Below are 27,649 nucleotides of genomic sequence, written 5' to 3' on the forward strand. Positions count from 1 at the left end.
TCATTCATTTGATAAATTGATTTTTTTTATGAACTTTAGGTTATGGTTACGGGGTGCTGATTATAGCTAGGTAACTTAATTCTTCTTATAAATTCTTCTTCTTATTATTATTATTATTATTATTATTCATCCATTTTTTGGGTGGAGCCTATCACGATAGGGAATAACCCGTGAAGGGGCGGCAACCCATTGCGCAGCACGTTGTTATTTTTATTATAGAAGGGTATGTGTCTAGTATTGGGCTGAGTTTTGCTGAATGATCGCGCTGCGTTCTGCGCAATCGCCGAACACGATTTCGTGACGTGAGCCGTCGCTCTCCGGAAGACAACAAACACGAAATTGCGAGTGACTGCTTTATGTTTATGTATCGAATAATGAAGACTGAAGTCAACAACAAGCGCACTTACTTTCGGTATGACAACTGATAGCTATTTATAATATGCGTTTGTCAACGCGCGTTTATAATACGGCTCCTTAGCTGTATATTTAGCCGCAGAACTATGTTATGAATAATCACGCCTGGTAGCTTGGTAGCTAACTGCATTACGATAATGGCACGCCAGTTGTCAAATTAGTTGTCACGAAAATCCTCTTGTTTAATTATTTTAAGTAATTTTCATCGCCAAACATGCATTTATTGTTATTGTAAGGCCGATACTGTTTTAACCAAGCTTGTATTAATATTTATTATCTTAAAACTGAAATCTGCCAACTTTATTTTTTCTTTGGCAGAAAAACATATGTGCTTATACTGTAGGTATTTAGTCGGATATGTTTCGTTATTATGTTGTGGTATTTATTAAACACAACGATTTCACGTAATAGCTTTTACTTTAATGGACATGTAAACGCTGACCTTACGCTACATACTGACAGTAAACTGTACGTCCTGTGTCAGACGAATGCCTGACATTTGCATAATTTGTGCCACTACAGTTACGTGACATTTTATTACATGACATGTTTGCTGTTTACTGTAGTCAAGCCATTCTCGCTTGAGTATTTATGAATCTGAAATTAACACGTACAGGGGAATACAGCATTTATTATCGCCATAACTGTGTATAAATTGCATGACAATGGGGGCATTCCACAAAGCAGGAATTTTTCATTAGTCAGATAACTTAAGCCAAATGTAAGGATTGTCCAATAGGAATGTCACTTTCCTCTCCTCCTATTGGACAGTTTTCATGTTTGGCTAAGTTATCCAGCTAACTGGGAAATCTTGCTTTGTGGAATACCCCCAATGTGTTAGTTTCTGTTGTATAGTGAAGCATGTGCGTCTCATAATTCAGTGCGTTAGTTTCTGTTGTATAGTGAAGCATGTAAGTCTCATAATTGCTTAGGATGTACAGTTTAAAGTATAATGTAACTTAATTTTGAAAAAGTAATTTTATAATCATTCAGTTGCACGTTCTCGGTAAAATTGCCCTGTTCCCATGTATGAAAAAGGCTGGATGACTGCAGGGCAAAGCTGATGTAATGTTTGATATCAATTTCTTCTTGAAGATCTGTCTGATGTCTTCCAATATGAAGCGTGATGCTTTTCATATGCAGTTATATGTAATCTAATAGTTTTTATGCTGTTTTGTTCATAACAGATAAGTGTGAATAGTGGTGAGTGTGAAATGGTGAAACTATCCAATAGCAAAGCAATTGTTTGAAATGTTGAAGTGGGAGCTGTCCTTAGAATAACAGCGATGGCTGAAGCTGTGAGACCAAAAAAAAAGAAGACTAAGCAAACTGGGAAGTCTCAGGTAAAAACCAAACTAATGCTTGTGTGCTGTTTGTTTCTTTGTGTGCAAATTATTATCTTTTTTTTCATTAAGGAAACTGTTTAGTGTTTGGACAAAAAGACCAAAAACCTTTTTTGTACATATTGATTCTAATAATTGTACACATTTTAATTTTATGTTAAGGGTAAAAAGCAGGAACGATCTGAAGGTATAAACCAAGCAGGGAGGCATGGTCCTATACATTGTGAAAAGGATAAGCCTCTTCTGTCTTTACACGAAGATGTTGAGTCGTTGGATCCTACATTTAGACAGATGACCACCTCTCAGCCCAGTACCCTGAACCTCTCTACTGAACATCCAGCCGCAGAGCAGAAGCATCCAGAATGTACTGCACATACACAAAAGGAGCAAGACCAATTTACAAGTGTAGAAAATGTGGAAAATGAGATAACATGGGATTGTATCAACAAAATGGATGCAAAGCAGTCTAAGGACAGCACAGGAGACTTCCAGTTTGACAATGATTTGCTCAAGATTCATCACAACTTGACTGAACTGACTTGTGACAAAAAAGCTTTGGATTATAGATTAAGCCCACTGGCAAACAGTATTCCAATCTTGTATCCTCAAAGTAATGCCACTCTCACTGCACAGATAATAGAACCCCAGTTGTTTTCAGTGAAGGATCAGAATCCCATTGGTTCTGAATTGAATGAAACATCAAACGTTCAGGACAAGATGTCTAAAGTATTGTGTAGCCTTGAGGAAAAAGCCCCAGCTGTGCTTTCCTTGGCAGATGAAGAATCATCAGTTTCCAGTCTAGTGCCAGTACATTCTATAAAGATGGAACTGGGAAAGGTTCAGAAGATATACCCAGAACTATCAGAGCTGTACTCAGATCCACAAGAATTAAGAGGAGAGCAGTTGAAAATGTGGGATCCTGCATCTTTGCTTAAGAACGTTGAGGTCCATGCAGCTGAATTTGATGTCATAGCCCACCAAGAGGGGCACGAGTTGCATGAGTTGCTTCAGCAGTATTGGCGGTCTTGTCACCAGCTGAGCCAGTCCCAAGCTAAGCTCCAGGCTGCCAACTCGGAGTGCAAGAGCACTCAGAATCGGCTATGGAGTTTCAGAGATGAACAGCTCACGCTACAGGTGAGAACTAGGATCTCAGCATCTCATTATATTACTTGCCTTTGAAAAGAGTGGAAATGCTTTTTGTAATTAACTAGTATGTTAGTATTAGGAAAACAAAAATATATACATTTTCTGAAATTCAGTCACCATATACTGTATTGTCACATGACTGCATTGTAGTGCTATCAGTATGTGACAATTGTTTTATAACAAATGTTAATTTAGACACGTTGTTGATAATGTTGACCTTGTATCTTGCTTTTGATAAACTGATTGGAATAAATTCTGATTTAAATAAGTAAATAATATTTTTTAAATTTTTTCTTCAGTCCAAATCCTAAGTTTCCATCTCTGTGTCTGACAGGGTGTCTGTGCAGACCAGACCAAGGTTTGTGGATACCACAGATTCCAGCAGGCTGTGCTGAATGAAACCGTGTTGGCAGAATTGCAACATCAGTTTAAAACCAAGATAGACCTGGTGCACCAAACAGTTGCAATGCATATCTACACAACCATGCTATCACACCTTCAGGTGGACTCTTACCTTTACTATATGCTCAGAAAAAATCCAGTAACCATGAGCGTAGTTGTCGACGAATCTGTTACTGGTGAGTGCGCACCTTGTGTCTTTTTTTTTCTTTAACAGGTTTAGCTATGTGGTCCATGCACTTGTTCTGTATATCAATTGCACTGGAGCAATTTGCCATAATATTTTAATGTGACATAAAGTTATACTCTACTGTTCGCTTTATATCCAATGCTGAGCATGACTGACATTTTGACAGATTGCCCAGACTTGATGGCCCAGCCTTCTAGTTTACAGCCGCTTAAGACATGCATCAGCATACTCTTCAGCTTCACTCGCAGAATCCTTGAGGACAAACAGTTCCAGGATGACGTCCACATGTGGCTCCGGAAATTGGTACCTAACCGGACCCTGTTTTATGTTATGGATATTGTGCAAGTTATGGTTGCCTATGATTGCTTGATCTCACAAATACTCTTTGCAGTCAAGTGAGTCTAACTTTGGTATGTCGTTATATATTTTTTATCTAAAATTCTGCCGTTGGAAAATTAGGAGAATAAGCTAGTTGAATGTAGAGCAGAAGTCTTCATGCTGACGAAAAGTTAGTGACACCATAGAAGACCTTCTAGAACAGACACTTTTCTCCCACATTGATTACATCTGAATACAAAGAGCCTCTGTTATTTTGGGAAGAAATACATAAAGTAAGTTTGTGGTTAGTGGACAGCAGTACTAAAATCCAGCGTAATTTTGAAAATTATAGTTCATCCTAGTTTAAGTATATCATACTGAATGTGTGGAAAATAGTAAAGCCTTCACAGTGACTGGTGTAGGTTTAATTGATAAATTGTTTGATATGTTTAATACATATTCTTTTTGTATCAGACTATATATAACAGAAGGTGGGGTGTGAGTGAACATGGATGTATAACATCGGCCAATTTATAGATCAAGGACTGGGCTGTTCTGAGGTTGCATGGGCAAAAGTAAAATACGACCCATAGGGGCTTAACTGTGGGTGTTGGTTATTGGCTGGCTAATTAAGAGTGTAGTTTCAGCATAGTTGAGTGTCCAGGCCAAGCCTTACAGTATTGTGATACAAGGATGGCAGGATGGAATGGACAGTCTGTTTGGATACAGGTGTGGAAAACAAAGGAAACACAGGAGAACACAATGAGCATCAGGTTTTGGAAGGGCTACTATACATGTCTTGGGTACCTGGAACACGTTTAGGATTGGGTGTGTGGTTTGGCCAAGAGAAAAAGCAGAAGCCAGTTTTATGTTATTAGTAATAAGGGGCAGGTGAAATTAATGGCTCTAAAAAAAGAGTGTTTCCTGGACTTTAAAGGTTTCTGTACTAGGACGGGGGCTGAACTCTCAAGGAAAGGAAAGCACACTTAAATGCATAGCCTGAATTGAAATTATGACAAATATTTGTGAAGGACAAATATTTGTTTGCATCCAGCTAACTATCCTGTATTGAATGCACTCTGGTAGGTATCGGTCTTACATCGTGTTGGCTCATCTGAGGACCACCTGTATCTGCTTAATCATCTTCTCTGCTGCCCCTCTGGAGTTGGAGAATGGGCAGTGTCTTTCCTCCAGGTAAGTCATGCTGTCTTTTGGAGTAGGACGGGGGCATTTTCAGCTATTGAAAAGACCTGGGGCTAAATCATGTTTACTTGGGGATTGACTTAATTTTTTTCTGAAGGAAGATTGGCATTGGGGCTATCGTCCCGAGTGATCAGACCTAATGATGAGGACATATTGATAAGGCCATTTAAAAAAATTCTTCATTCCCAATGGTGCAATGATGCTTTTTAAGGATTTATGTAGAGTTTTTTCTTTAAGTCCTTAAACGTAATAGGGTTGCTTTATTCTTAGATCAATATTTATGCTTATTTTTAAAAAGGAACTTTTATCAAATGAAATTGGAGAAACAGAACAATTGCGAAATTTCCATTTACCAGTGAACATGTGATTCTCAGCTGTTTTAGCCTCAGCACCCAGGGTTTCACAACCTAAATTGTGTAACTTTTAAAGCGAGGGGTGCTCACGGTAAAATTTGCTGACTGAGACATGTCAACCTAGCTGCAGCGAAAACAGAGTAATGGATGACAGAAACTGTAAAATTTGGTGAAAACTGAGTCTTACTTGACCTTGGTAAGTGGTGGTGGTGGTGGGGGGGGGTGTGTGAGACTTGACACCCATGCCACTGGGGAAATTTTACCATGATCCCAGGGCCAGTCAGTTCTATACGCAACATAGGCACCTGCCTAGGGCACCAACTTCTGAGGGGGTGCCAACTTTCCAGCCAGTTTCCATTGGCGGTGATGATCATCTAGGGCACCACGTTGACAAGGACTGGTACTGCATGACCCACACACTCCACGATCCACTGGTCCCGTGACCCACCAGCTGAGAAACAGTGATTTAAAATATGTCTGAATGTAGCATCATAAAAAAGGCTGTAGCCTCATTTTAATAATCTCATTGTGACTCATGGCATTTTTTTCAGAAGCTTTTGTTGAAATGATTACACAGTCTGACAAAACACAGTAAAAGGTTTTTGTAATAAAATATTGTGGTCAACAATACATTATAGCAGTAGTTCAGCTCTTTTAAACAAATGTTGTTTTTCAGGTGAAAGTGCTGGATGATCCATCTGGAATGAATCACTTTATGCAGGCCCTGGCTATACTCATGTCACCAGTAAGGTAAAGAGCATGTTAACTGTTGTTTTGTGCTTGACAGAGAATTATGAATTTGCTAACATACTGCATTGTAATGCCATTATAGAGTATTATGTACAAGTAGATGGCTTTCCCACCCTGATTCCAAATGTGTGTATCATAGGAACCGAGCTGATTTTCTGTGTCATCTGAGGAACTGTGATAGCAAGACCAGCTCCAGCAGCAATTCTGATCGAGGACCAGGATCAGGAAATTGGACCCTGGTAGATGAGGGTGGAGAGGAGGTAAGCAGTGATATTGTTCTAAAGTTGATATTGTAATGAATGTTTATGCATAGCTAGCATGATTTCTTTGTATAGTTTTTAGAATGATAATTATTAATGTTACTTTCGAATAATTGATTAATAAAGCTCATATATTACTGAACATTTGACCTAAGCAATTACCGTTTTCACAGGAAGAAGACCCTGAAACAAGCTGGCTGCTTTTGTCAGAGGATGACCTTCTTTCCTTTTTTTCTCAGTTTCCTTTTGATGAGCTTTTCAAGAATTTATTAGGACTCACAGTGAAAGGTACCCAATATGGCATTATGGTATAAATTAAAGTATTTTGTTGGCAGGTATGATGTTGGCTGTTTGAATGTTAAGGAAAAAACATTTTATATGAAGCAGCACCTGTGGTTGTGATCATCCTGTTATTGTATTAATAGATTGGCAATTCATCCACATTTTATTGTATACATGGTAAATTCTTTTGCCTTTTCTGGTTAGGTGAATATGGCCCCAAGGCTAAAACCAGGCAGGAGATTATGAAAGTCTTTGATTTCACCTCATGCCTTTTGGAGGTTCTGGCTTTTGGCTTGCAGACATATAATAGAGCTCGCTACAGGAGATTCGTGAAGCGCATTGGATATACGATCAGGTATTTCATTATGGAGAATTCAATAGACATGGGATACCTGTTTTTTATCATCCATAAAGCATAAAGCAGGGCCTCTTTATTCTCCTGTGGCAGGTTGGCTCTTTGCTATGTCAGTGACCACTGGGCTCAGTACAAGAGCTTACAAGGTGCCACCACATCCGTGGTGCTGCTGCAGTCCATGGATAAACTGCAAGAGGAGTTTGACCTGCTCTTCTTTAGGGCTGTGCTGCATGTCTTAAGGGCCAAGAGGTGAGTGTCTAGTGTACCAAAGTATAGAATGTTTTGGCATCTGCATAATTTGAATGAGTTTAACAGCCTGAAAATCCAGTGAAAGTGAAAGACAACTGCATCAGTTAATAATATGTAATAATATGAATATATTTTATTAAATCCAGTGTTACTGTCATTGCACAGTGCTGTTCCCGACTTACAACCTATGCGACAAAAATTCACACATGCAACCAAAGTTTATAAATAAAAAAAAAAAAAACTAAGTAAACGTATGTAAAAATAAACTCTGGACTGCCATGCGCCCAGCAACGCTAAGCTACCTAGTATATGCTGTCTGTCGTACTATAGTTGCTGCTGGAAAGTACTGTTCTCTATTGGTAGAGTGACTATCCCATCCTCATGGTTATCTCCCAGTCTCTGTCACACCCGCAAGGTTATTGTATTCTAACATTTGTCCATTTCAACTGACTGGAGCCCATGTCAGACTGGAGCCCAGTCATAAATCAGGGGCAGTTTGTACTGTGGTACATACAGTGTGGTATAAATAAGTATAAAGTAGTCTCCTTGTATCCACAGGCGATGCATTCCAAGAACTACTGTGGATGACTGAGACTGTAAATAACACCAAATCTGCAGATCCAAATATATACTTGATGTTCTTGTACATACATATCGTAAAGTTTATCTGTGAAATTAAGCAAAATAATACATTACCAACATTAAATACATTGTACATTATTATACAGTACTGTACTCTTACTGAAATGGAAGCATTTTGGATGTTTTAGCCTAATTCCCAAGAGACAATAGCACAACGAGAAATATAATTTATCAAGGGATAATAGAATAATGAAAAACATGTTTTTATACCCCTCAAAGGATGAAGAAACAATGAAAAATTTTATTGTGACACATTTTACAAATAAAAAAATTGTATCATATACATTTAATGATAAGTTGGTGGATTTCACCATGTAACAGTCTGTATTCGCTTGGCGCGGTCTGAAACTTATGAAATGTGTATTTCTGGATTTTTAAATTTAGACTGTGGCAAACCATGGATAACTAAATCAGTGGATACAGGGGTCCCACTCTATATAGTTTCTGTGACAGCATTAAAAAATTTAAAAAAAGAATTCTGAAGAATTATGGAGTTCTGTATAGTGTGTAACTAATTTTGGGCAGGATTATGTCAGTCATTGCTTATACTGGGAGGCCTCGATGGAAGGGAGCTGTACTACTAATATCTAATATTGGAAAGTGCTGATAAGATACTAAAAGCGTGTATGTGAATGAATTTGTTTTGCGTCTTGTTTTATGTTTTTGACAGACTGGGAATCTGGCTGTTTATGTCAGGGATGCCCTATGGGACTCTCTCTAGTGCCATGCTTTGGAAAATCTACCACATCATGCAGCGTGCGGAGACTGAAGATCTGGAAGGGCTTTGTTCAAACCTAAGCATCGGCCCTTGTACCAAAGTTACAGGTAATGTCATTTTAGGTACACAAATAAACGAGGAATTTTAAGTTGATTTGACAAATTGTTAAAAAAAAAGAATATCCCTATCCTTTCAGAATCTGAGAACCAGGACAAGTTTGAGTGCTGGCTGTCAGAGATGAACAGCTCTGATGGGATATGTCTGCTGACCACGCTCGCACGCATGGCTGAACCCAATCACAGCAGCGTAGATCCTGAGTTTGTCAGCACTGTAGTGCTAAAAATATATCAGGTTTGTTAATATACTAACTCTGTTATCCAAGTAAGTCTATTGTGGTTGCTAGTTGACTTCAAGTTGTTGTAAATATTTGCAGTCTGTTTTGAGTTATATAGACATAACACTTTTTAGCTTATAGATGTGCTCTTGAGCTTCAGGTGCTAACATTACAGTTTTCATTGTGAATTGAGAAAATGATTTGCTTTTATTTCCTCAAGGTGTCATATGTCAGTATGACCACAAGAGAGAATTTCTCCAAGGTTGGACGTGAGCTGCTGTCCTCGATAGCCACATCTCACCCTCACATTATCTCTGTGCTGTTGGAACGACTCCAGGAGACCATTGACAGAGTGGGCATGGTGGGTCTGCTTTCACACTGTTCTACCCATATGTGCTATGTATAGGACTTAACCATAACGGTCCATAAATGCAGTGCTATAAAAGAGACAAACATAATGCAGACAAGGTACAAGAATAATCTTTAGACAAGTTACCTTACTACTTCGCAAAAATGGCAGTAGTGAAATGCAATGTAGTGCAAACAAAAATAGGTTATAAGTTAAATTACATAACATAGTTCAACAAACAGTAAGTACAACAACATCAATGTGCAAAACACTGAAGCAGTGAAACACAACATAGACTTTCTGTGGTGATTATGTTCTTTGTTGGGGGAGGGGAGTATCCATAGCAACCCTGCCAGATTTCCTGCCCAAAATAATATACACAAAGTGAGAAATGCAATAAATACAGGTGGTCTAAGCAAAAAAAAAAACATAGTTTAATCTAACCAAGCCTATTAGCATTTTGTTTTTCGTTAATTGAGTCCTAAACCCATCTCTGCTATATTCTGCAAACAGGTGTCTTTGTATCTGTTCAAAGAGCTGCCCCTCCACTTATGGAAGCCTGCAACTTATGACATGAGGATCCTTCACAGCTGGCTCCTGGACTACAGCCTCATAACTGTGGAGAACAAGCTTGCATGCATCATTCTTGAAAGACTCAACTGGAGTTTCAGTCAGGTGAGGTTGATGAACCCTTTTGTGTATGTCGGTGTTAATAAATTCTATTATATAATTCACCTAAACACATTTCATTGACATTAAGGTAAAGATTAAGATGGACTTGATTGCAGGGGGACATTTTGGTACATATAGCATTGAGACCATAGTGCACAGACAAACATACAGTACCTTGCAAAAGTGTTATTATGTTTAAACGATTCTTCAGGTTGGTGTAAAAATATGATATTATAATTGTCAAAGTGTGTTAGCTTAGCCATTTCAATACCTCTTTTAAAACGACAGTATTTGCATCAGCTGTCCAACACACCCATGTATTGTTTTGACTCAACCAATACTGTTTTAGCGCAATTTAGTGATGTTTTGAACCCAGCAGATTATCGCAATGCGACAGATGTAAGTGCATAAAATGCCATGTGAATTTTAACATCACACATCATGCAAGCCTGTCAGGGTGGCACAGTGGCACACTGGGGGCACACTGGGTAGCCCTGTCTTGGCACACCGCCTCTTTGGGTTTCTATAGGTTGCATGTTCACCCTGTGTGTGCACGGCTGTTTGGCGGATCCTTCGGTTCCCTTCCACTGTCCAAAAACAAGCAACTTAAGTGGATTGGAGTGCCTAAATCTTCCGTATGGGTGACTGAGTGCGCACCAATCAGAATGTATATTATATTATATTATGAATGATTACTTGATGAATCATCATTAATTGGTAGATTACTCAAATATTGATACAGTTGATAGTGACAGCCCTGCTTTCTCTTAATGTAATGCGTGGTCTTGGTAGGATGGCTTCCTAGCCTTGGAACCTGCCTTACACACTGAGGTGTCATTGCTGGTGGTTGAGGCCTATCAGAAACATCTCACTGATAAACCCTATGAAGGGATTGTCTCTGAAGGCATCAAGCAGGTTTGTGTGTCATTATGTTGTATTTTCATTATCAGTTTTCAAAGTTACATAAATTGTATTATGATAAATGTATTTTAGAATGAGTGAAAATTGAGTTGAAAGTTAAGTATTATGTTTCTTAATTTGTAAGAATTATGAGTACTTAGAATTTGTATAGGTTCATATGATTCATGTTTGCATTTCTTTTCTAAAGCAGACACTATTGTTTAAAGTGAAGTACATGTCAAAACAGGGTTCCTTTGACTGCATGAATCGATATGAATGAATGCGTTGTCTGCTGTTTGTAACAGGTGCTGCGCTCAGCATAGTTTTGTTGTCTCCTTGTGTCTAGGTATCTTACCTCGCCAACGTTGTCCGCCTGGGCTGCACCCCCGAAGCCTCTTTCAGTAATTGGGCTTGGGACTTAGTGCTGCGTCTGAAGCTCCATATGACTGAGCGCTGCCCCAAGGACACATGGACCCCAGCGTCCCCTAGCAGCACCCTGATCCCACAGCTCTCTGATTCACCCATAATGTACCCTGTACTCAAAGCAGTGAAGACCGGACTCCCAATTGGCTGCTTTCTAGCCATTTCTGTAACCACCATTGGACACAGGTTCTAAAATCATTATTGTCTATTATATTAAAATGTTTTTAACAGATTATCTGGAAAGTCTATCATGCTGTCACTATTTTGTGGTACGTAGAAGTGTCATTTGTAAAATCTGTGAGTAAGTCAATATGTATGCCAATATGTCAATATGTATGCCTATACAGCTTGGAGAAATTCTGCAGTGAGGGTCTTGACTTACTGTGGACGCTGGTAAGCTCCCGGCAGCTCAGAGCTGTGCTGCAGATTCTGGAGAACTTTCTTCCTCTGGCGTACTCCTACCCATTCTACCTGCTCAAAAATGAACAGTTAAGAACATTTTTACTATGGTTTATTATACAAGCTTTAAGTAACTTAACTAATTTTGGGACAAACAGTTTCTGACTTTGAAATGTTCTTCGTTTGTGTTAAGCTTGCAGCTTTTTTCGAGACTGTATATCTGAGTACAATTGTGCTGTATGCCTGTCAGATTCCTGAGGTGTATTCGGCTGTTCCTCCAACTGGAAAGTGGTACTCCACAGGGAATGGCCCAGCAAGTCACTCAGAAGGTGGCTCAGCATCTCACAAAGTCATCCTATGGAGAAAACATCAAACTCCTTAACAGCATTATACAGGTAGTCGCCCAGTGCATGACTTCCATTAGCTAATACAGATGTAATAATGAGCCCATTGTAAGTCGATCATGAATATGATAAATACATAACTACTTTCACTGAATAAGTAAATAACCAAATACTGTGACTAACTAAATACCAGTAATTTGTAAGTAAATACATGAATCCTGTCATTAAATGTTGTTAAACACTCGCAATCACTATAGAGACTTGAAGCGGGGCTGAGTGGTTACTGCCTTCACCTGGCATCAGCATTAAGTATGGAGTTTCACTAGTCCGGGAACAGATCAAAATTCAAAGTTTAATGACTACTGAATGCCATCACCATGCACCATTGTAAAGTCAAAATATTGTAAGTCATAAATAAAATAATAAATAATGCACCATCATAAAGTGAGGAGCATTTGTATATAAAATGATTATGAAAGAAGACAGATATACTCATAGTTTTGATTTTGTAGTAGTGAATAAGGAATGTTTTGTTCTCTAGGCTCATGTCTCTGAGAGTTGTAAGGCTGGTCGAGTTGGGCCAGCTGCAGTGCTGGAATTCTGGGTCCAGATGTTGACTGGTCAGGATTTTTGGCACAGAGAAAAGCCTATTCTCTTTCTTATGGACAATCTGTGTCAGGCTGCTGTTTTGCACAAACAGGAAGAGTGTATACAGAAAGTTCTGTACCAGCAGCATAAGGTATTACTTTTAAGACTTCTGTATTGTTTTGTTTATTATGTCATATAGAAAAAATACAAATGTTGCATTTGGTTTTTGCTGTGTAAAGAGGCTCTTAGGCTTCCATGGAGACCGAGGTTTGTGGTCCTCCCTTGTGAGCTGGTTTGTGGCTGGAAATGTCACACCCTCCTTCATTGAAGGACATGCACTCACAGATGAGGTAAGGAACTGAACAGTCAATGTCTTATATTATGGCTGTCCCTGTTAGTTCCCTTAAGATTTATGTTTTGCCAGGTGTGGTTTGCCTGGTTGACCTTGAACATGGAGGCTATCTTTGAAGAGGATTCTCAGCTGCGACTCTGCGTAGAACACGAGTTGCTGTCAAACCCCACCATCTCTCCTGAGCAGGCTCTCAAGGTACTATAGATCACATGGTATGGAAGAAAGTCAATTTTGTGTGCATTATCCCTGAATTTTGTAGATTTTTGTACATGTGAAATATTGAATATACTCTGTCAATGTGTTCCATTCTGTTTTGTTGAAAGAAAGCTCAAGCTCGCCTGAAACTTCCTGTGGTGCCTTCCATGGAAAGGATGATGGTGTACCGATGGACACATCAAGCCTTAGCCACCTCAGCTGACCATCCACTGCTCCCACTAGTGTGGCAGAGGTTCCTGCAGCTGTACCTACACCAGCCAGGACCTGAGTTTGGGTATTCACTTGTAGGACCAAAACATACGTATATACAAATGAATATAATTTAAGGAGGATCTCACATCTTGGAGAAAAAACCCTAATGTGACTCCTTGGTGTTGTCCCACAGCTTCAAGGTTGTGGTTTTGAATGCTGTCTTAGTTTTCTGCATGCCACCTTGTTTGTTCAAAAACATGATCCATTTATTTATCATTGTATGCCTTTAAAAAGAATGACTTTTGACATTGCAAAGAGAAATCTGTTTTTAGGTAACATTGTCTGCTACTTTTTTTTATATCACTTTATTTTATAATATGCTGTAATTTGTTGTGTCATGTGTCCCCAGGTTGGAAACCAAAGGTTGCATTGGAAGACGTTTCTTTCAGAGTTCAGCACATACTGCTCTTCTTAAAGAGCTGAAGCAAAGACTCATCCAGGTGTCAGATTTCCACCATGCTGCTAGCAAGGCCCTAAAAATACCACCAGCCACCAGTGAAGAAGACCCTACCTTGCTATATCCATGTCCGCAATATATTACCTCCCCTGAACTACACACTGAATTAGTTCGGTAGGCACGAGCTGCATGACTTCCTCAGTTGTTTGCTTGTTTTCCTGGCATTTTTCCAGATAGCCGTTGTTTCTGTTCTTATCGTCTTTATTACCTCCATTGGTTAATCATCCATTGCCTAACCATCCATTTTTTGTATGTTCCTGGTCAGGACCATGGTGGGGCCTTGTGCCCTTACTAGGCTTCAGATTCCTTACCTCAAAGCTGTGAGGCAACAATAAGTGTAGAAAATTTGGAATGATTAGGTTTATTTTATGGAAATTTCCTTAAAAGGGCGGTTCACCCCAAAACTGAAAAGGTATATTTTTGAGGGGCTCTAGTGCTATTTATCCATCTAGGTTGTTCTGCTGGGAGTTACTTAGTTTTGGAGATATCAACTGTAGAGGTTTTGGGGATTGTCTAATATATTAGGACTTAATGGTGTTCTTTCTGTGGTGATTAAAATGCGTAAAAAATACATTTGAGAAATTTAACAGCAGAAATCATGTCTGGGTTATTGAAGATGATCCACATACTTTGTAGAGAGCAGTTTAATGTAGGAACTATTTTATTCTGCCAAACTCCACACACCAATTGTATCACCGTGCAAAAGGAGTCCCGGGGTCTCATGTTCATATCTTCTGCGTAGTGATATGATAGGTGTGTGGACTTTGGTATAATAAAACAGTTACGTGAATTGGCCTTTCTCATTATGTGAATCCATGTCCTGCCACAAACTGACTCCCATCTCATGACCCGTGCTTCCTGTCATAACCACCAAACTCACAGCAACTTATTAATCAATATTTATTGGTTATTTAAAATGGATGGATGACTATAGAGTTCCAGATAATATTTCACCCTTATCTAGTTTCAAGCTAAAATGTTTTTGTCCCATTCAGTAACGTTTTTCCTGAAAATGTTCTCTGTATTAGAAATGATCTTTTTTCTCTTTTTCTTCTTATTCAGCCTTTTCAGTGTGTTTATGGTTTGGTTAGAAGATGAAAATCTTCAACTACAGGAAGTATATTTGCCTTCATTACCCAAACAGCACGATCCACACAGGTTGGCCAAAATCATGCACAATCAGCAGGTCAGTTCCTATACTAACTCAGCAAAGTCTCCTCAAACTTCAATATTTTTTATTAAAATTCACCGTCCCTTGTGCGGTTTTGTTTCAGGAGCTCTGGATGGAGTTTGTAGATATGGAACGTGTTCAGCATGAAGTTAGGGAAGCGGCGCAGCTTTGCAAAAAAGTCAGGGCAGAACCATCACTCTTGCAGAACAATAGCAACTCTATTTTCACAGATTTCTTCAGTCCTCAAGCTGGTATGCATTGTTTGTTTATTTAATTTTGTTTTAAGTTAATTGCCAGTAATCTTGCACCATCTCTTGTTTCCCTGCTCCCTTCTGGCATTCGGTATAGCATCTTGAGCACACAAAATTCAGAGAATTTTTCATCCACTGTTATTTAGGCTCTTCAAAAAAAGCTAATTCTACTCAAAAATGGCTACAATTAATGGTGCAAGACCATTCCCCAAGTTACATCTCCAGTGTACCTCCTGCCCATCTTAATTGTACAAATTCCACAACCATTTATCGTTGTCAGCTATATTTACTAAAAAAATTTGTCACCATGGTCTGTTGGAACTATATAAATGAAGATTTCAATGGACAATATACACATGTATCCATCTTTCAGAGCTTACTTTTGATAGGAATGGTATTGAGGACTAATTAACTGAATTAACTATCATTATCTAGATCTCACATTGTAGTATATAGTTTTCTCAGGTTGCCTGCTCATTTATTTGGGGGAGATGCTCATTGATTTAACTTCAAAAGGCAAACACATTTATGTATTTCAGAAAGGAACCTTTTGGAAAATCCCACTTGATCTGTTGATGTAAATTATATTTTTGGGATTTTATCGGCTGTGCCTTATGAGGTCAGCTACTGTTAACAAATATGTACTTTATTTATAATGGAGTTTCTTGTACAATACCTATAGTTTTTTATATCTATATAATGCATGTACAGTGGTAGAAAAATAACAAAATGATGTTGATTGATTATGAAGTCCGTGCTCTATAAAGTTTTGTACATGTTTAAAGCACAAGAGCGCATCCTGATGAACCTGAGAAAGCATGTGCGACCCCAGCCTGCCCTCGAACTGGTATCAATGAGGCCCCCGGTTCCAGACATTGCACATTGCTGCCTTTCTGATGACATTTTGTCCTCCAAGTTGCTCCAAGAAGACCTTAAGAAACTACAGCACCAAGCAAAGTAAGAATTTAGTAATTTGCACACTTCCATTTCTGTTTCATATGCATTCTGATTTTATGTTTTCCCCAAATGAAAATGAGGGCCATGTTATTTTAGTCATTTTTATATAACTGCACTGACCTTTTACTAAATGCTATTATGTGAAAATGTGAAGAGTGGTCTAGATTCTGAAAGCAGTGTCTGTCTCTAAAGAAAGTAGTATAGAGAGCATATTGTATCGTATTAGAACTGTAATGTATAAAATGATATTCAACGTAGGGTGTGCTAAAACCTCAATCAAAATATTCTGCAGCTGCCACTGGTCCGACAGGGAAGTATGATGAAGGAAAAGCATAGATGCATTCACAATTGTTTGCAATATGTCAAGGAAAAGTAGTTTTTTTAGGTACATAAAATGTTGAAAAGTTCCAGGTGTAGACAAATGACAAAACACAATGTAAAAATAATCATACAGTACTGTGCAGTCTCAGGCGGCCCATAGAAATGTTTAAAGCTATTTATTTGAGTAGTAATGCACTTTGCGTCAGAGCAAAAACCACAATTTAACATTAGACCATATGGAAATTAAGAGTAAGACAATAAAATCTAGTAAGAATCTTTCTGTTTTCCAAAAAGTTACTGATATCTAGTTGGACTGCTAGATGAACACCGATTCAGTTCCCAAACTTCTCCTCAGGGGCACCCCAGCCGTTCCATGTATTTCATCACCATCTCCCTTAACTTATCAATTTAATTAGTTTAAAAAGTCAATAAGATATTGCCTAGCTCTATAAGTGTGCTAATGGCCAAGTCAGAAGATACATGGGTGTACTGAGTGGGTGCTGCAAATAATGGGGTGATTTTAGCAGATGGCTACACTTTGACAGGCATAATGGCATATTTTTACACCAACATGAAGGTCATTTAAACATAATTTTCTTAGACTGCCTAAGACGGTACTGCATATACTGTATATATGTAAGAATGCTATAGGAATAACAGCATATGAAATTCAATGTGGTTGTGGTTATTGTCCTTATCATTTAGACTGGCGGTGCTGCGTGAAACCCAGCAGGTAGCTCTGCACAGTGAGCTCTTGGAAAGTCTTCCCCAGCTACACAGTAACCACGAGGAGAAGATCAGCATGCGGTTGGAGTGCAAGGGCAGTGGGGGCCGTCCCTGTCAGGGCCCAGCCCTCATCACAGCCATGGTGGGCTTTGTTCTTTCACAGCTCCACCGACTCTAATTTTTGTGGAAAAAAACACAAGTTTGAAAATGTCTGTATCAAGCATTGTTGTTTACTGATACCTGTTTTGACCTTTGTTTATGCAGTTTGAGGTCATGCGCAAGTCGGAACCAGTGCATAATCAGATTCAGTCCCTCAACAGTGACGTCAGACAGCTGCAGACAGAAGCCACCAAGCGCCCCCCCCAGTGTGTGGCGGAGGCTGCAGTGCATGTGGAGCGCTTCATCACGTCAGAACCTTCGCCTCTTCTATCCCGTTTAACACTTTTGAATTATTCACTATATTTCGTTGGAAGAAATTCAGAAAGCATGTAATAGGAAAGCAGCACTTATGCTTAGAAGAAACATGTGTTCTGCTGTGTTTATTCACGTAGGGCTCTTGTCAATGGCTTCAAAGCGATGCCCACCTCTGCCATACGGAATGTGGGGGTCGCAGCCTTCTACCATTTGGTGTCCTTTGTCTGTGAGGACACCCAGCGGTACCCCCCCACGCGCCAGTTCTTCTCCTCCTGCATTGAGGTCCTGGGACAGGTAAAAGTATTACATACATTATTAATATATAAATCTCACACTTTGCATATTTCACAAGCTTTCACTTGTTTTTATTCACCTCACACCAGGTTTTCGTTCAAGGTGTCCAGTCAGAATGCAGGCGCTTACTAAAGACCATTCTGTTAAACCGGCACCTCTGTACCCTGCTGTCGCCTTACTTCACCCCCAACGCGTCCCCGGGGGAGCTGGTGGACATGTATGGGGAAGTTGTGGGAGCTCTTCACACTGACAGTGGAGATATCACCTTCATGCTACTCACTAAGGTTCACCGAATTTGATTGTGTTTCTTGTAGTAGTAACGTCTTGTCAAGATAAACGTGGTGCATATAGAAAGCCTACATTGATTTGCCTGTTGTTTTTATCCAACACAATGTACAAGTGAGGGAAACAACAGATGATAAGCATACAGCTGGTCAAGCACTTTGGAATAAGAGCTGCAAAAACACTGCTTAGAACCAGATTTCAGAAAGACTTTATGAATAAACATCTTCCGCAAGACTCTACGTGTGATATTCTGAAGTGGGGTGCTACTGGGTGTTTAGTAAAACCAAATCAATAAAAAGGTCCGAAACAATACAGCAGTGAGGGATAGGGGATGAGATTTTTTGAGAGACTCCCCAGACCGGATTGTATTGGATAGCTCATTCTACCAGAGGAATTGCACATTAAAAACAACTTGTTCAAGATATGTTCCATTAACAGCTCTGAAAGCACAAATCTGAGGTCAAACTGAGACTCATTTAATCTTTGGGGAAAACAGCACCATTAGAATTCTGTAGCCATGTTTGGGAAAAGGTTTTATTATCTGAAGAATTACCCACAGAACTCCATTAATACTATAATATTTGGCGGAGATTGCATTATTTTATGGGGTGTTTTGTAAGAAGAATAAGGCAGATATTCCTGTTTTTTGCAAAAGAGCTATTGGCAGTAATTCATACAAAAGGCTATTTTGCTGCTCTGGTATATACTGCTATATATCTGTCTTTAATTATCATTGAAAATTTGAGCAACCTTTTACGATACATACATGTATTTTTATTTTATACTTTATGTTTGCCCTAACATGTCCCCATTTTTAAACAGTATGTGGACTTTCTATATGCACTGTATATACAGAATGTGTCTTTATTTCTGAATAGTTAAAAAAACATTGGTAAATGATTCTAGTGTTTCTAAATTGTAGCAAATAAACTTAATTGAAATGCTAAACTATCTCTAAATTAAAGGTAACGGTAATACTATCAAAGTTTTTTTAAAAAACAGTGAAATAGAACTTTCCTTATTTTTGGGCAGGTATGTTAATGTGTTTTGCAGTATTCCACCAGAGTAATTATGATCTGTAGCTTTTTTTCTCCCCTGTGGACAGTTCGACATGAGCCAGTGGTTCACCGCAGCCCAGCCATCGTTCAGTGACCGTAGCCGCCTGGTAGAGCATGTACATTTGGCTCTGTCTTTCTGTGGAATGGAGCCTGAATCTGAGGTCCTCATGCCCTTCAACCTGTTCTGTAAGCACTGGGCACAGCTACTCTGCTACCAGTTCCCAGATCACTACAGTGACTGTCTGCGCCTTCTAATACAAAGTAAGATGGCTGTCTGCATTTCTTCCAAAACATCCAGTATTTATCATTTGTTAATTTTAGATATTTATACATATCAGCCCTTTGTATCCATTTAGATTTTACGGATTTTACTTTTACATCAGATGTGGATAAACCTGCATGATATGACACATTTGGAATGGGATATTTGTGGTTTGTACAGCTATATTCCACAAATAATTTCAGACATAAACTACACTATATTGCCAAAAGTATTGAGACATTCCTTATGTCTTCCAGTCTCCCAGTTACTTCCATGATCACAGGTATATAAAATCAAGCACCTAGGCATGCAGACTGTTTCTACAAACATTTGTGAAAGAATGGGTCGTGCTCAGGAGCTCAGTGAATTCAAGTGTGGTGCAGTGATAGGATGCCACCTATGCAATGACTCCATTGGTGAAATTTCCTTGCTACTAACTATTCCACAGTCAACTGTTAATGGTATTATAACAAAGTGGAAGCAATTGGGAACAACAGCAACTCAGCCACGAAGTGGTAGGCCACGTAAAATCACAGCGAGGGGACAATGCATGCTGAGGCGCACAAAGTACAGAAGTCGCCAACTGTCTGCAGAGTCAATAGCTACAAACCTCTAAACGTGTGGCCTTCAGATTAGCTCAAGAACAGTGCGTAGAGAACTTCATGGAATGGGTTTCCATGGCTGAGCAGCTGCATCCAAACCTTACATTACCAAGTGCAATGCAAAGCGTCGGATGCAGTTGTATAAAGCACTCCGCCACTGGACTCTAGAGCAGTGGAGACGTGTTCTCTGGAGTGACGAATCACTCTTCTCTGTCTGGCAATCTGATGGATGAGTCTGGGTTTGGCGGTTGCCAGGAGAATGGTACAGTGCATTGTACCAGGTGTAAAGTTTGGTGGAGGGGGGATTATGGTGTGGGGTTGTTTTTCAGGGGTTGGGCTAGGCCTCTTAGTTCCAGTGAAAGGAACTCTTAATGGTGCAGCATTCAAAGCCATTTTGGACAATTTCATGCTCTCAACTTTATGGGACCAGTTTGGGGATGGCCCCTTCCTGTTCTAACATGACTGCACACCAGTCTACAAAGCAAGGTCCATAAGGACATGGATGAGCGAGTCTGGTGTGGAGGAACTTCACTGGCCTGCACAGATTCTTGACCTGAACACGATAGAACACCTTTGGGATGAATTAAAGTGGAAACTGCAAGCCAACTGCATATTAAAGCCTATGTATTAAGAGTGGGATGTCATTAAAGTTCATGTGTGTGTAAAAGCAGGTGCCTGATACTTTTGGCAATATAGTGTATATTGACTAAAATTTCACCTTGTTAAAGTATCTTAGAATCATACAAAATAAGGTTTTTAGTATAAAAGAGGTGTTCCTGGCTCTTACCTAAGACTCTGGCTCACAGGCTGCTCTGAACAGCTTCTTAGTCCAGAGTGTTGGAGAAGCTTTCTTCAAGTTCTTGGATGTTCTCCCAAGATGAAGGCACCAACAATCTTAAGGTCTGCTCTGGCTTTGGATTCCATCTCGCTCTCCCCTCAGCAGGTAAATACACATACACTGACGGCCCTTGATGAATGTACAGCATTGCGCAAAAGTCTTAGGCTGCTAAAATTTTTTACCTTTACGTTGGTGTTAAACTATATTGTACCCGATAAGGTATGCCAGTTTTGTGATTTCGTATTTTTTCCTACTGTCACCCCAGTATGTGCAATAACTGTCCAATCTCTGTGTTAATATGTTGACTTGACCACTGACATTCTCAATTTGACTAATCATTACCTCATCCAGTTACTTAAGTAATGAATTAAGTAAATTGTTGGTGAAATGCAACAAATACATAGAATGGCTGGGATGCCCCTGAAAATGCGTTTTTTCTTAGTTAATATGCTCTTACCATGTGGGCAAATACCTTTATATTTATGTAAATAAGAAAAGCAAGATAAGTGAATATGTAGAATAATATATGTATAATGATATCTGAATATTCACTGTCTCCTGAAAATCTTTATCAGCACAAAATGTTGAATGTGTCTATGTATCTGCTTCATCTTTTTATATTCAGGTTGATGAGACAATTGAGTGGCTGTCCAGTTTCCTCACGAAGCTCCGCATGTCTAACCCAGATTTCCATAGTTTTGGCCTTTACTGTAAATGGAGTCCTTACATTGGGGAAATCAAGATATTCTTGGCATATTTAGTGAACTACATCGTAGACATGAAAGTGATAGAATGTGCTAAGGAGCCTCCTGGCAGCAGCACCGTTCTTAAAGGTACAGTAGGAATAAACAAGTCGTTCGTATTTCACTTTTAATTGTTCTAATATATTGATCAAGTACCTTAGCTATGTACCTTACCCACTTTTAAAAACATTTTCTTTCAGTTCTTTTAGACCTGGACTCAAAAATCCAAGCCCTTTTCAAGCCCTGGATTCTAGTTGAAGAGTCAAGTGATGCTGGGTATAATCTGTTTAAATTTTAGATTTTCAGACATTGCATTTTGTTGAGAGGTGTAAGTAAGATGTACCTAACTCTGATGTGCTCTGCATGCTATTCCCTGTAGACAGCGCTGTTTCCCCTGGCTGGAGACAGACAACAATACAGCAGCCCAACTGGTAGACCTGTACACCCAGCTTACTTGCTCCTTACATGAGAAATTTAAAAGTACGACAAGCACAAATAACTAACCTGACAATCTGCATGATATTTCAAAATGATGATCAGAATAAGACAATATCATAAACATGATTTCCCGTTACCTTGCTGTGACGCAGGCCTGCTACAGTCCAATCACAGGGATTCCCTGTGGCTTCATCTCATCCACTACTGTGATAACTGCACTGCTCCCAAGACTCCAGAGTATCTTCTGTCCACTTACCACTCCACATACAGGAGCTTACCTTGGAAGGAGCTTTACCCTGATCAGACCCTTATGAACAAATTCTTCAATGTGAGAGAACCTATGATATCTTACTCATCATTTTATCATTTTTATGGTGATTTCTCCATTGTATGTTATTGTCATTTTATTCCTAAATTATTGTTACATTATTGTTGTAATAGTCAAAATTCAGTTCTTGTTTGCTATATGTCATGTAGGTGGAAAGGGGTAGTCCGAAAAGCTGCTTTCTCTTCCTTGGTGAGGTGCTCTGTGAGGTCAACTGGGTCAGTGTGCTGAAGGATGCCTTGGGTCCCCAGCCCAGCCCTGCAGACCAGTCTATGGTCATATACCTCTTTTATATGATGGTCTTCTTGGCCAAAGAGGAACACCTGCTTCTCACACCTGTAAGCTACTTCATTAAGCTCTTTATCAGAACTGTATACAAAGATTTTATCTTGCACACTAAATGTTGATTTCCCCGAATTCATTTTGTGTGTGTACATATTGTAATACTATATTTGTTTTGTTTTTTTTTCCATTTTAGGAATCCCCACTCTTGAATCTGCTGGGGCAGTCCAGCTTCTTCCCCTGGTACTTTGTGGATTTATCCTCCTACCAGAATGTAATTGGCTATGTTGATACACATTATTCACCAACACTCATCCTGAGCAAGAATGACTCCTCAAAGCAGATTTTCAGTTTGCTTCAGATGGCGGCAGGTTTTGGGTCTAATGGGTCACAGTACAAGGTATGCAGGCACCTGCAAGTTGAATTGTACAATGACTAGATCTTATGAGTTGTTCAGATCTCCCTGTTTATGCAGAATGCTGCTGAAGTAGGTTGTTCTTCCTAGAAGTAACGTTCAGTTGGATATTCTGTTGTCTTGTTAGGACATCACCATGAAGTGCCAATCCTACATTCGTCTGATGGTAAAGTTTTTGATTTCTTTGGATCAGAATGGAAAAGTCAGTCTTATTTCTATGGAGCAGGAATTTGAAAAGCTTTTAGAGTGCATTGTGCTCTTCAGTCCACCAGGTAAGATTTGTATAGGCTCTTTCGGTTTTGACTTGCTTTGCAAACGAAAAGTTCAAATTAGAGTAATACACTTTCTTATTTCATGGAATTGCACTTTCAAAGTTCAGTCATTTTAATATAATTTAGGAACAACACACCAATGGTACAACCCACAAATGGTGTGGGTCAAGGACTAGGATTTATTAGATAGTGAGCTAACATTCCATACTCGTAGTCGACATGTTGAATGTAGAAGAAATGGGCATGGGTAATGATCTGAATGACTTTGAAAACATTATGAGCAGACTACTGAGCAGTGTCTGCGAACTGCAAGGCTTGTGGGGTGCTCATGGTCAGCCGTGGTGAGTACCTGCTGAGAGTGCTGTGAGAGAAAAACCACTATTTGCCAACAAGGTTGCAGCCAAGACTCAATGCATGATGTGAATGAGGCTTGGTACGCACCAACAGAAGGGGACAAATGATAGATAGTTTTAATGATGGTCATGTTAATAATGTGTTACGACACACAGTGCATCAAACCTTGCTGCGCATGGGGCTGCTTAGCTGCAGGCCAGTCAGAGTGCCCATGCCAACCCCTGAAAGCACCTGCAATGGACATGAAAGCATCGGAACTGGATCTTGGCGCAATAGGCAGATGTATGCTATTTTCTGTTGCATCATTTGGATGGCTGGGTACATGTCAAGCATCTATGGGATGCGTTGGGCCAACAAGCCTGATCCACAGTTACATAGCACCATATACTTCGCAAGGCTTGATACACTGTGTGTTGTAAGACATTTCTCCCATGACCATGATTAAAATTGTCCGCAATTTGTGCCATTGCGGCCCTTCTGTTGGTTTGTATCAGAAAGGTTAGCTTTCGAATCTTGGCCTCCAGCATCCTGTTGGTGGACTATTGGCTTTTCCTTTCTCTGACCACTCTCTGTATAGTCTCACCATAGTTGACTTTGAGCAGCCCACAAACCTTTGACCTAGATGTCAGGCCACAACAATTTAGCCCTTATCAAAGTCACTCAGATCTTTATCATTGACCATTTCTTCTGTGTTCAACACGTTGACTATGAATACTGAATGTTGGCTTACCATCTAATATATTCCAGACCTTGACATGCACTGTTTTTACAAAATAGTTGAGATTACTCACATCACATGGGGATGGGGGGATGTTTTGGCTCATTGGTGTATGGTGATGAAACAACAAATAGACCTCTTTGCTGGCACACTGGTATGGTTGATACAAAGATAAATACTGCTCTTATCCTATTGTGTTGAGGAGCTGGTGTACAATAGGGTAGCTGATTATTCCAAATTGGTGGGGGGATGGGAATTGGGACAGTAAGCAATCCATGGTTATGGTCTCCCTTTCAGAGACTGATCTGCAGCAAAGACACATGGCCATATCCAGCTTGTTTGCAGAGCTGCTGACACTGTTGAACAGCACAGACATATCTACAGCAGAGGTTCTGGCAGCCAGAGTGCACAGTTGGGTGGTGAAACGGGCCAACTCCCACCTTGCACTGGCACTACTCACGGCTTCTTGCTATTCTCTGGCTTCTGTGCGGCACATGACTCACACGACTGAGACCTGCATTTTGGCCTATTTTGCTGACAGTAAGTAAAGGATAGTTTGGTATAATTCCTTTGGGAAACACTATACTGCATCTGATTTTAGCAGTTAAATTATTTTAGCTTTTAATTCACATAGCCGGTGTCTAGGTGCTACTGCCCTAGACTATAGACTGGCAGTACAGTGAAAATTTAAGTGCCCTGACAGCTGTAGTGATTAGTTTTATGGTTCTTCAATACATGAATGTTCAGTATATTATTGTGTATGATAAGCCTTTAAATGAAAGCAAAAATAGCCTGTTTCTTTTTGTTTTTGACTAGTGGGTCCAACAAATCATTTCTCTGGTTGGGGGCCCATTCTGGCCTCCATGAAGGTCCCTGAACTGACTGTGAAGGAGTTTATCAAGGAAAGCCTGGCAATGGGTAGCTTCCTCACCCTCTTTGTCTACATTCTGCAGAAGCTTAACCTTGAACAAACATTTTCCAATGAGCAAAAGACTTTGGCATTGCTCAACACATGGATCAACGAGGTCTTTCCCAGGTGATTTCCAGTCATTTGTCATTAAAATGAATTTTAATACATATTTAGTATTTGCCTAAACTAAAGCAAATGGTCCTTAATGACTGGAACATCTCATTACTGTACAGTGCCAATTTGTAGTCACTAGTTATGATACCTGAGTGAATGATTAGCATTAAAGGTAGTTAATTCAATCTGACCAAGAAAATCTAGATTAACCTGGCTAATAAAAGGGAAATTCATGAATAACCCTTGTTGTAAGTCTGTATCCAAAGGCACCTATATGATATTTTCTTTGAAGCTTAAAGACATTTTAAGGATGAACTAAATTTACATATCTTCAGGTATCATCACAGCAATTTGGACTGTGTGAAAATTTGTCTTGCATTACTTTTCAGTGGTCCTGCTGATGAGGCAAAGTTGTTTTTGTGGTGGCACAAGGCCCTTCAGTTAACTCTGCTGCAGCTGGATAAGGTCCAGACGCTATGCCTGGAATCCCTCCTGCTTAGCCTGCAAAACAGAATGACCCAGCTGAGCGATGAACGGCTCAGCTCGGGTTTGTTGGGGGCTATCGGTCTGGGTAGAAAGTCCCCACTCTCTAGCAGGTACGTAAGGGGATTTGTAAGAGGATTTGGAATGTCATTTCCTCTAATACTGTTTTTTTTTTTTTATATATAATTCCACCTGTATATCCTGATTAGTGTGGTACTTGGTACTTTCATTAGACCGTGCATTTGTGATCTTGACTTTCAGGTTCCGGGTCGTGGCTCGCAGCATGTCTGCTTTCCTGCTGAGCCAGGTGTCTTCAGACAGCCAGGTGCGCATCACTCCTGAAATGGACCTCGAAATGTCTGCCAAAGCTCAGCAGGTCAGCTCGCTCACTCATTGGTTTAAAGGTTCTAATGTTTCTATGTTGTACATACAGTATCTTAAAATACAGTTTAGTTTAATAGAGAGGTGCATATTTCTAGGACATATTTTGTATGATTACTGGACTTATGTCTAGGATGTACCCCAGCCTTGTGCCCTGTGCAAACTGGACCCACCACCACTCTTAGCAGGATAAGTGGATGGATGGATGGATGGATGGGTGGGTGGATGGATTGACTGATTGTATGTTAAATATTTTTTGTGTGTTTTCCTTCAGGCACTGGCAGCCTTGGAGTCCATGTCTGAAAGTAAGCAGTATTCTGAATTCAAGCTGACTTTAGATCAGACATGTCAGTTTATTAAGTATCGAGGACACTGTCTGCAAGACTGGAGCCACTTGTTTGCCCTCCTTATTAACTCGCTGTACGTCGATATCCACTTCCTGGACATTCTGCGAGACTGAGACTATCCCAAGTGTCTGATTGTGCTCTGAATGCCAAAATAACATATTAGCCTGTGATAATGGCAATTTCCATTCCCCACGCTGAATGCAAAAACAGGGTTTTCAACGTTGTGTGATTCTGATACAAGGCTTCACGTGTTTGTGGGTCTTGTTGATTTTTACATGTGATTCTCTCTCAAATCATCTGTCTACATCAAGTTGTTGAAAATGTGATGGCTGTGTCAGACTATAAAGATTGTATGAAACTGCTTTTGTGTACTATTGTGGATCTATTTATGTGTATTTAGAAATGCAGAGAAAATTTGTTGCATTCGTTTGATGGATACTGATGGAAATGTACATTAAAACTTGTAATAACTCCTATTGAAAATTGATCTTGTTAAAGTAGATGTATTTGTTGCATAATGCTCATCTAATTTTAGTTTGGTTTTGCAATGAAAGTGCACCGAAACTGCTCACAAAAATTCAAGGACAAGGACAGGGTTAGAGTGGGGAAATTCACACTGATGCACATCAAATATACCTGCATTTTAGCATGCTGTTTGTTCCATCATCTGTTATTCTTTGATCAACACACATCTAAAGGTTTAACTTTTAAAGTTATGTTATTCGTAAGTTCATGATTCTTTCAGGCGATACAATGCAAATAACAAGCACTGAGCATATA

General features: G+C 39.6%; 1 protein-coding gene across 1 annotated transcript; it reads left to right on the plus strand.

The window, feature by feature from the left end:
* The first annotated feature begins 255 nt into the window (after window positions 1–255).
* Window positions 256–27,356, plus strand: epg5 (ectopic P-granules autophagy protein 5 homolog (C. elegans)). The gene is made up of 45 exons (XM_023820729.2): window positions 256–412; window positions 1,602–1,757; window positions 1,920–2,891; window positions 3,238–3,481; window positions 3,659–3,795; window positions 4,897–5,004; window positions 6,043–6,116; window positions 6,256–6,376; window positions 6,550–6,664; window positions 6,863–7,013; window positions 7,107–7,262; window positions 8,575–8,729; window positions 8,819–8,973; window positions 9,177–9,317; window positions 9,819–9,980; window positions 10,770–10,892; window positions 11,224–11,486; window positions 11,648–11,788; window positions 11,950–12,094; window positions 12,585–12,782; window positions 12,871–12,981; window positions 13,056–13,178; window positions 13,307–13,473; window positions 13,801–14,022; window positions 14,971–15,094; window positions 15,183–15,330; window positions 16,116–16,287; window positions 17,314–17,476; window positions 17,599–17,741; window positions 17,886–18,042; window positions 18,132–18,326; window positions 19,433–19,646; window positions 21,056–21,192; window positions 21,713–21,920; window positions 22,031–22,106; window positions 22,210–22,310; window positions 22,421–22,596; window positions 22,746–22,931; window positions 23,072–23,275; window positions 23,418–23,562; window positions 24,932–25,174; window positions 25,451–25,670; window positions 26,048–26,254; window positions 26,403–26,517; window positions 26,797–27,356. Exons 2-45 carry the CDS (start codon window positions 1,701–1,703, stop codon window positions 26,980–26,982), a joined length of 7,761 nt encoding a protein of 2,586 aa, XP_023676497.2. The 5' UTR covers window positions 256–412; window positions 1,602–1,700; the 3' UTR covers window positions 26,983–27,356.
* The last annotated feature ends 293 nt before the right edge of the window (window positions 27,357–27,649 follow it).

Source organism: Paramormyrops kingsleyae, chromosome 2 (assembly GCF_048594095.1).
Source record: "Paramormyrops kingsleyae isolate MSU_618 chromosome 2, PKINGS_0.4, whole genome shotgun sequence".
NCBI classification, from domain to species: domain Eukaryota; kingdom Metazoa; phylum Chordata; class Actinopteri; order Osteoglossiformes; family Mormyridae; genus Paramormyrops; species Paramormyrops kingsleyae.

Coding starts and splice junctions, on each gene's coding strand:
- epg5 (XM_023820729.2), top strand. CDS start 1,701: ATGGCTGAAGCTGTGAGACCAAAAAAAAAGAAGACTAAGCAAACTGGG. Junction 11,487..11,647: donor GTAACCACCATTGGACACAG/GTTCTAAAATCA, acceptor ATGCCTATACAG/CTTGGAGAAATTCTGCAGTG. Junction 22,311..22,420: donor CTTACATGAGAAATTTAAAA/GTACGACAAGCA, acceptor GCTGTGACGCAG/GCCTGCTACAGTCCAATCAC.